Source organism: Phalaenopsis equestris, unplaced genomic scaffold (genome assembly GCF_001263595.1).
Source record: "Phalaenopsis equestris unplaced genomic scaffold, ASM126359v1 Scaffold000254, whole genome shotgun sequence".
NCBI lineage: Eukaryota > Viridiplantae > Streptophyta > Magnoliopsida > Asparagales > Orchidaceae > Phalaenopsis > Phalaenopsis equestris.
In genome coordinates, this window is record NW_018164696.1 from 131,124 (window position 1) to 141,981 (window position 10,858).

Here is a 10,858-nt window from a genome sequence, read left to right on the forward strand (position 1 = left end):
ACAAATTTACTAACATTTTTAATGCAATCATAAAGGGGAGATAAATCTAAAGATTGAAGAACATGAAAATACAAAATATTCTAAATATTAAATTTGAAATGTTAAGACATGAAAATACAAATTATTTATATCACTTAAACATTTCATACCACATCACAGAAATACAGTTACTAAACAAAAGTGAAATACAACTTAACACACTAATATGCACTTTAATTATACTAAAACAAGAAAAAAATATAATATGTTAAAATTACAAAGAAAAAAATTATAATGTTGACCTTAAAATGTAGCTGCATATCACGGGCTATGCTGCCCGACTTTGACACGCTAGAACCCAGAGCAAACTAGTCTGACTGGGATACCGTAGAAATGGAAGCACTAGAACCAAGAGCGGTGTTCTGAAATTGTGATACCGACAAACTCCGAGCAGCGGTGTCCAGTTGGGATTTCATCGAAAGAGGCGTACTGTCGGCCCACCTGAAGAAGTTGCAGTACTCCTATCATTATGTCCACCGCGGGTACCTGTAAAATTGCCTTCCGTAGCTATGTGGCTGACGTGACATGAGTAGCAATGTCGGTAGTCTGCACCGGCACATCACTTGCCCGAACTTCCCTGAGTATCTGGAATTCTTCGTCTTGCAGTTAATAAAAAGAGAATAGATCAGTAAAAAAATTTGAAAAAATTTGATGAATATGCTAAAAAATTTGATGAATATGCTGAAAATATACTTACCGAAGTATGGAGAAACCAACCAATTTTAATATTATGAGAAGCCAGCACAACACAACTGCAACTCATTATATTATAATGAAACCCAACAAGCTCCATCCCAGATGTAAGGACCCAACAGGCTCCGTCCCATGTATTATAATGAGACCCAACAGGCTCCATTCCAGTTCATAAAGCTAATTAGAACTTGTATTGTGATATCAAATTATATTGTGATATCAAAGATATATTATTCCAGAGGTGGCCACACCCCTCACCAACAAGTAATGGCTAAAATAAATGCATATCTAATATAAATTTCTATTTAAAGCCAATTAATCAGAATATAAATTTCCAGAGGTGGCCACACCCCTCACCAAAAATAATAAAACATCACCCGGAACATAACATAAAGCCTCTTCAGTTTATATCCAACCCAATTGTGAAATGAATTAAATTTACCATATGTTCAGTCACCACAATAAAGACTCCTTATTGCTTTCTGCTCCAAAAGGAAAAAAATAGAAGAGTGTATGCTTACAAAACTAAATGACAGTATGCTTAATATAAATGCTACTTTCAGCCAAATGAGCAAAATGGGGTGTCCAACTATCAGTTACATGCTCAGAAATTAATACGTGGAGCCGAAATTCACACTTGCATCCAATAAGAAGGTAAATCTATAAAAATGAAGTGAAAAATTCTCTAACACGCAAAACAATGCCGCTACATCAAGGTAGAACTGCAGGAGCCAACCATCTCAACACGATTGGAGTTGCTGACCCCATTTCCTTGGAGATCAATCCAACTTTCAACGGACAATGTTAGCATTCGATATATTCATCCATTTCAACTATCCAACTTGAATATTGCTAATAATTCGAATGAAGATAAAGTAGCAGGTAACAGGTTATAGCAAAGCAAATTCATAAATCCATATATCAAAACAATATTTGCATTTTCACGGGAACAGGTTATAGCAGCAGGTAAATTTCTTCCAATCCATGAAAAACAAACAAACAACTAACAACAACGTGAAGAACCGCATGTGGTCGGGATGCTTCGATAAAAAAAGGAAGGAGCAGGTTATTCGAACCTCCATAGCTATAGAAGAATGCAAAATACGAAGGCAACACTTCTCAAACTACTAAATTATGGAAGCAATGATTGCCAAGAATAAATTTCCGAAGCCGTCCAAATTGCTCCACACGTGGTAGTTTTTAATAAGCCTTCATTTCTGCAATTCAAAACTGCTCATAACTGCAATTCATAACTGTAGCTCATTCATTTATGCAGTTCATTCATTTGGAATACTCTTTTTGCAATTCATTTCTGCAGCAATTCATAACCACCCCATACACTCGATAATAACAAAATGAAATTCATAATTGCAGCTCATTCATTTCCACATAAGAGAACTATAAGCAGCATGGCCATCAGGCATATATAAAAAATTCACGAATACGCAAGCATGGCCATCAACCATCTAATACAGAATCCACTAATACAGAAATTCACAACTACAGAATTGATCTATATGGCCATGGTGCACCCCATTCAGAAAATGTATTTGTAACAACTCCCTAACTCTACAACTCTACAACCATTCAAATATAATAGAATCCAAAAAATAGTGAGACACGCCAATCAAATATAATAGAATCCACAAAAAAAAATCCATATGCCTCATCCTCAACTGAACAATGATAGAGTCGAGAATGCGGAAATAATTGAATTAATGTGTTGCAAGTGTATCTCCATCTGATAATGTAAATAATGTAAACAAAGAAGCTATAAACCTGGAAAACAAAGCCACAAAATTGCTCCCAAGAAAGATACAACAAGACGTCTCCAGTTTCAACAGCTAAAGGGAACTTTTCATAACATAAATCCGCATAACCTAGTGCATCATAAAAGATAATACTGGGCCAAAAAATAAATTTATCAAAATATTGTGTTGCTCCCACCAAAGTCCACTGATGCAAAAGGATAACAAAAAACATCTTCTATCAAATACAATAAATCACCCAATGTTATACTGCACCACCATCATAAATTTCACCTCATTGAAACTAGTAAGTGCAGCGGATGCGGAAATAAATGACTAACATGTGGTTTGATTAGCTATCTCAATGTTTGGTATTATACTTTCTGCAAAGTCATTTGATGAGCTGCTCCAAAATAAGAAATTAACAATGTGCTCTGTATGGCGGGAAAAGTGAAAATTAAAAATATTGCTTGAAGATGGCACTTGCACCAACTATAAACAGAACACAAGATAGCACTTGAACCAACTAAAACTACCAAAATATAAACATAATACAAGATGACACTTGAAATATTTCAGTTCCGTTTTCAGATCAAAAATCAATAACATTTACCTCTTAATTGCCCAGAATTCTTATCGTAATTGCAAAGAATTTTGCAAGAAAGGCAACCATGCACCAAGCTGCAAACACACATTTTCAGAATTCGAGAACTATGTACCATATACCAATAGTTTCATGCCTCCAAATTAAGCTTTGCTACCAAAGCATTCTGGTAATAAAAAACCAATTTTCCATTCTCATTTAATACCAATGCATTACAACCAAAATTCTGAAATCATCTCTTTAACTGATAATATAAGCAGTGGATGTCAATAATTGAAAGCATCCGAAAACTATGATAAAACATCTCTTAACTGCATTTCTTTTGGTTTCCCAAAAAATGAGAATGTCACAAATTTAATTAACTGCCAAATCTAACAAAAAAATAATAAAAACCTCAGGAAAGAATACCAGCAAAAGAAACAAGCTGATCAAGAATTTTTTTTTTAATGAAAATAGCCATCTATGTAAGTCTACGAGCCTCCTTGGATCCCCAAAAAATGAAGTGAGAATTCATGTAAATGCTGTCTTTCATCTTTCATGTGATTCAATTTTCACAGTTTAGGTGTTAGATATGTAAATGCAAGGAAATTAAATGCCTTTCCTCCCCAAAAGCCTTGCATTATATTAAAGCCAACCATGAATACTTCACAGAAATGTTCAAAATTCCATATGACATAGTCCAAAACAAATTGTATCTTAATATTAAAACCATGACATCATTGATGTCGACACCATATGTTTGATAAAAGGATTCGAATATTAAATAAAGGAGGTAGATTAATCAGGAATCACATATTGCATTTGTTATACGTTCTCTTAGAGCAATCATCTCATCTGCACCTTCGCCAACTTGGGCGTTAAATTCTTCTGCATCCATTACTTCATCTAGTATGGACTGCCCAACCTGGAATTCAAATGCTTCAAGAGGTACATGCATGTCATCGGCATCAACCATATCGAAGTTCGTATCAGAGCGAGAGAGATGCCTTCTAATGAAATCGTGGAGCGCCATCATAGCCACAACAATATATACATGTTTTTGAAATGAATACGTTGGCATATCACAAAGAATGACCAATTTCTTCTTCCATACTCCAAATGTCCTTTCGATTACCCCGAGTAAGGAAGAGTGACGTTTGTTGAACATCTCTTTCTTACCATGTGCGACACCACTTGACCTCTCAGAATCAAGAATGTGATACTTTCTGTCTGCAAATGACTTTAAATGCCCTCTCTGTAAAGGATATCCGACATCCACCAAATAATATTTGTCTGACATGAATTGCATTAATAGCGACCCTTGAAGAAAAAATCCAATAAATTAATCAAAGTTAACATATCTTGAGGCGGGTGTGGGAAGCATTGTCGGCTATTATTCGTCGCAAAGCTAAAAAAACGGTTGTCATGTTCACTTCCTTCCCATTCGGCCATCACAAATGTGAAGCACATGTTGAAGTCACATACAACCATTATATTTTGTGTAGGTGAACCACACCGTCAAATGTACGCGATCTTTGGATCGCTTGAGAGTTCGGGCATCGACATGCGTACCTTCAATTGTCCCAATACAACTCTGTATTGATTTGTTGGTGATCTTTAAGACATCATATAAATTATATTATGAAATGAAAAGAACGAATTGAATAGTCTAACATTGAAAAATGACATGTAGAGCATGTTATTGGCTTTTTTGGTGGGAGTTCTACTAAAAGTTGGATCTTCTGGCTTAATTACTTGTGAAGCTAGACTAATTAGTGATCTTATACCAGTAGAGAAGCATCGGCTTATTGTCTCTGAGGAATGTTGAAATTGCTTCATAGCTCTTCTGATTGATTCATTTTGAGATAAAATAAACAACGTAATTGCCAAAACTTCTCTTGTAATAGTTCTGGCTGAACTTACTAGGTCGTGATTCTTTCGTAGTTCTTTCAGAAGATCCAAAAAAATGGGTACGGACATGCGAATTATGTTGCTGAATCTTATGGGATGTCAGCGAGCATCTCACCCACCCATTTATCCCCAATAAATGAAGAGGCCTTTCGTTAGTTCTTTCAGAAGATCCAAAAAAATGGGTACGGAGATGCGAATTATGTTGCTGAACCTTATGGGATGTCAGCAAGCATCTCACCCACCCATTTATCCCCAATAAATGATGAGGCCTTTCGCTTCGTAGTGTTCGTACTCTGTTTGAACGGTAGTACTCTAATAACAATATAAGAATTGCTGCAACCATTCTTCTGCGGCATTCTCGGTATAACATTTGCCACAGCCAATCGATTCTGTATGAATGTTGTATTATTCATAAACAATTTCTTAAAGAAAAGATAAAGAAATCAACAAATATCAAAAAAGAAACTTGTTCTTGAAAATATACTACTCTTAAAAAACCAAAAAAAAAATTGTGCATATCAAAGACCTCACCTAAAACGTAAAGCAAAATATTCATTACAATAAGCAAATACAATAGACAGGATATATGAAAGATTCATTTATCAATTGAGAGATGCAAATAATCAAGACGCAGCTCGGGGCAGAGCCTCTTGAAAATCTGCCTGCGGTTTGGGTCCTTGAGAACCCTAATACATTTTAAGTAGAATATAGGATCAGAGCTCGGGGCGGAGCCTCTTGAAAATCTGCCTGCGGTTTGGGTTCTTGAGAACCCTAACACATTTTAAGTAGAATATAGAATCAACAAAAACTTCTGAAATTTCATCTAAAAAACTCATAAAATCATCAACAGTGGGATCATCCGCCGCTGGTTCAATTGATATCGGAGCTTCAAATACAATTATTTGTCTATCAATTGAGCTTTGCACGAAAACATCTTTATTTTTTTTCTTTTTTTTCCATCTTACGCCTCTTTAGTTGGCCAGTTGACGCAAGTTCCTAGGGTTTATGTTAGGGCCTTCACCTGAACCGATAACCTGATCGAGGATCACGTCAACTGAGATGCCGGCAAAGCCCTGCTCACTGGGGTTAAATGCATGCTGATCTATAGCGACAAATCCCTTGAACATCTAATTTATCTTCCAAGTCCGACTCAATTCCACACAACTTAAACTTTTTTTGCATTTGGTACTGCCTGCAACAAGAAGGGGGGAGGGGGTGTGAGCATATTAGACAAAATAAAAGTGTAAATGTTAATTAATTGAAGAGTTCACAATGTTACAATTTTACCTCTAACTTCTTAGTCCACCATTCCTCAGAAGCATTCACTGTGCGCTTGACAGGGTCCCAACCCAATCCCGTTGATCCCCGTTTAAGTTCCTTCCATAACTTCCACTTTTTCTTTAGCTGATCCCACTTGTTCTTGAATTTCAATCTATCGTAATTCCGCCTTGTCATTTCTTTAAATTTTTTGGAAATATTCTGTCACCCTTCTTTATTAAAATAGGTGGTAGGCCTATTTCCAAGTTTAATCTCCTTAATACAGAGATTGCAAAAAAATATTTGTCACATCCTTATCCCACATTGCTGATGTAGTCCATTCTTTGTTTTTATTCATAATGCAACTAATGAAACATGCTAATGATACACATCGATCAAATAGTGCAACAACATTGAAAGTAAAATAAAGCATCAAGAGGAACAATGATTGTGCTATTTACAACAAGAATAACATATCGAACAAAACTTATCTAAAATTTAGATGACTTGAAAATTTATGTAGCTTTGACTATACTTTTCTAGATATAATGATTATGCTACTTACCACAAGAATAACATATCGAACATATCCAACAAAAATAACAAATCGATTGATAAAAGCATCCAACAAGAATAACATATCAAATATGTACAACAAGAAAAATATTGTTTCCTGCAAGCATCTAACAAGAATACATATGAAAGTTGTCCTACGCATGACTGTGCTACTTATAACAAAACTGGGATCATAATATTAATAAAAATAAAGATCACTGATGCGGAGTGTAGACAAAAGAAGCAAGATGTTCTAGAAAACGATCATAAAACTGTTCACCAAGGATTGCTCATCAAGATCTATCAATTCCATCAAGGAAAGCAAAACAATAGTATTAGAAAAAGGAGAAGTATAGAAACAAGAACTAACAGATCAACACATTTCATAAACATGTACAGAAGGAATCATACACATTCCGAAATTAGATTCACCCGAATCCTTCCACAACAAAAAAAGAAAAAAAAAACGCGACGGATCAGAGGCGCGGCTAGTGCAAAGACGAAATGAGTTTCCAAAGCCAACTTTCACCACAAAAAAAAAGCCAATAATAAAACGCAAACGATCGACAGCGAACAGAAAGCCTTTGGAGCGGCATCTTGACGGAAAAATACAAACCGGAGAGCGACCGAGGATTGAGGAGGAAGAAAAAAGGTTACCTGTGAGAACGATGGAGACCGAGGAGTGCTGAGACGTGCGGGATCTACTCGACGCTTGTTGCAAAATTAGGGCAGAGGAGACGGAGGGGCATTAGTAGTCTTTCTACAATATTAAACGCGGATCGCGGGGTCCTACTCGCGATCCGCGTCTAATACAAAAATCATAACGAAGTTTTACAATAAGTTGTAAGAATGGTATTTCCAAACAGGTGATGGCGTTTTGAAAACGCCACCGCTATAAATAAGCGGTCCCAAACGCACCCTTAGTTTAAAATCTTAAACTAGGTATATCCTGCTATCCTTCTACACTCCCTTTTTATTGGTGTTGAATCCATGTATTGCTAGCTTGCTAATGTGTTGGTTCTCTGTCAGCCAAGCATGATACACCTTTTTCCTGTGCTTCTGTTGTTATCCTACCATGTTGATTAGTATTTCTATATTTCTGCAACAAATGATAGGTAATCCTATTGGATCCGTGGGAAGTTTGCTATCCATTGATTCTTCAATAATAGTGTTTTCATGGCAACGACTTCTCTCCAAAGCGTGGGGATTGTAGTGAATATACAAAACAAAGAAAGGGGAGAAATGGTTGTGCTGATGAGCTTAGAGTTGTCAATAAAGATTGTTTCAGTGAACTATGATCCTAATGATGGTCACGTGTCAATCAATTATTGAACCATCCCTAAGTCTCCTACACCTAGATGTTCATGACCTCTTTGTTAGATTCAAGCCAACTCTTAATGGCTTTCATCTCGCCCATGTTCTTTTTGTGAATTAACTTTGAGTCTTCCCTGTTGCCACCATCATTTTTCCGTGTCTTCTTTCTCCTTTTCATCTCATCTCACGGTTTCTACTAGAGAAGAGGAAACAAAGCTGAAAGAGATGATGGGTGAGTGTGTGGTCTACAAAGGCAACACCCCATCCATTTCCTTTTTGATGTGCCATCACAATTATGCTTATAATTAAATATTTCTGATTTTTTTATTAGTTTTTTAAATTCATAATTATTTTGGTCAGCATGGTGTTTATATGTAGGGGATAAAATATCTTATTTTTTCCATCCTTGCATCCAGATATTTGCTTTTCTGGCTTGTGGTACTTGGTGGAAAGTTCTCCTTCGCGTACTTTCTTTTGGTAAGTATCTCTGATTTTGTTACATGAACTTTTGCTACATTTTGGCACTTTTGTTACATCTGCATTTTCTTTTCTGCAGATCAAGCCTTTGGTATGGCCTACACAAATTATAGTAAAATTAAACAACTTGAGTTACTCCTGGCATGATTTTTTTTCTAAAAGTAAGTGCTGTTTTATTTATTAACCATTCGCTTTTCAGGATGTCGTATCAATCTAGCTGCTGGTGAATTTTGCCTTCCATTTGTTTTTGACATTATATTAATATTCGTTGCATTTTTTACAAGACGAGTCTTCACTATTCAGTTTGTGATTTCTTCGTTGTTCTTGATTAGTTATTAACATGAATCGTGATTGTGATGTTACTATATACATGCAATATCAGCATTTTTTTTAACATAGATATTGAATGTTTTTTTAAACTATCAAGCGATCAACTTTGATTGTGTTTATATTGGTGATGTAATACACTTTTTTGGTTTTAGATTTATAGCATATTGCTCAATGTCTTAAAAGAAATTTGGAACAAAGTGGCATTGAATTATTGTAATAAGGTTGGGATAAAAGAAACTAGTTTTAGTGTTTGGAATAATTTTTCCTCCATTTATTTTGATCTCCTTGCTACCTTTTTTTTCCTAGGTTGATGTATGTGGTGTGTTGCTAAAATTTTTTATTGCAGCCTTTAAATTAGATGAAAAGAGGAAAACAGGGGAGCTACAGTTCGTAATCATATAATTTATAATTTTAGATAAGTTTTGATGCAGAGCCAGACACTTCATTTTCTTCATTTCAAATAATAATTTTAAAGTCATCAATATCTAAGATAAAAAAAAGAAAAAACCTGTGAATTAACATAAAATTGTACTACGATATCGCTCACACTATAAAAAGAAACAGAAAGTAATTAATTTAACAAGAGCTCAATCACGCCAATCAATCAATCACTACACAGTTTAAAAGAAAGAACATATAAATAACTAAATTGTCTGTCTGAGCCGAATAATAATGGTATGATAAGAATCTCCCATAAGCTGTCTTTATGGCTCACAAAGCACTAAGACTGTACATCAACAAGATGGGTAAAATTTGAAATGAAACTTAAAAATTTTAGTCAGCCTTCAATTAGTTGGTGTTATTTTTTCATGGGCTGGGACTCGTATTTATAATCCCGAAAGACAGTAAATATAGCTAGTTTTTGTTCAATACATTTGAATTCTTGCCTAATATAGCTTAGTTTTTATTCAACACATTTGAGTTCTTGCGATAAGATGTTTCTAACCTTAGTTTTTAGCAAAACAGCAATTTTTCAACTTTAATTATCCCTTACCAATAATTGCAGAAATCTTATTCCCAGCATTTCCAGCTACAATGCAGTGCTGAGAAAGAAAGTAATCATTTAATTAAAAATACCATGTAAGGGAAGGAAATTAAACAACAATTACAACTATTATAGTAGTTGTAGAGGAAATTAATATCAACTCTGACGATTTAGTTGGAAACTGATGGACAGCATGTTACAGGAAATACTCATAATAATAAACTGAGAAGAACAGAAGTCCATGTTTTGAATATGGAGAAACATCTTCATTTTTATTTTATCTTTGGTTGATAGTAAGAGCAAGTGAAGCAACATTATCAATACCGATGAAAAATTAGGAATTTACAAAGTCCGTGACTAAAATAAATAGATAGCGAATCATATATAATTAATTATTTTATTATGAGCTGAATCAAAATGACTTGTAGGAATAAACTATTCTTAATGATGCAATCAAAATTCTAAAATAATATCAACAGTCAATGATTGGCATTTTACATATCTAACACCTAAGATTTGTTTTTTATATTATCACCATCCAAATCTTTCATATCACATAAAAAATACTGTCATGTTAACTTTTAAAAACTGAAATGCAACTTTTCATCCATGGGGAAGGTGGTTTGTATGAAAAAATTGAAGTTTAGTTGCTGGAAATGTTAATACATAGGAATTGAGTGATATGTATGTAAATCTTCCTTTTAGATTTGCATCATTTTGGTTTGAATTTTAAAATTTTAATTTATATAAAGTAAATATTTGACGTTTGATAAGCAAATTTTTATATAATTGCAGGGCTTCGTGTAGGATAACTAATGAGTTATAATAATCATGTCATCATGTATGCCTTAATTGGACTCAACAACTCACAAGGTTTAAACTTGTTAGGCTTCTTATTGCTTACTTTCTGTTTTGATGAGTCATCAATGACCTATTTAACTTTCAACAATAATATTATATTTCTTT

At 34.5% G+C, this 10,858-nt stretch overlaps 1 protein-coding gene across 2 annotated transcripts in view; it reads left to right on the top strand.

Moving 5' to 3' along the window:
• Positions 1 to 8,738, top strand: part of LOC110024346 (callose synthase 9-like) — a gene marked incomplete at its 3' end in the record, with an annotated part of 106,328 nt that extends 97,590 nt beyond the window's left edge. For both annotated transcript variants that reach the window (XM_020724251.1, XM_020724252.1), the window contains 2 exon segments: positions 8,517 to 8,577; positions 8,657 to 8,738. In XM_020724251.1, the coding sequence (XP_020579910.1) occupies positions 8,517 to 8,577; positions 8,657 to 8,738 (143 nt within the window).
• Positions 8,739 to 10,858: the final 2,120 nt, after the last annotated feature.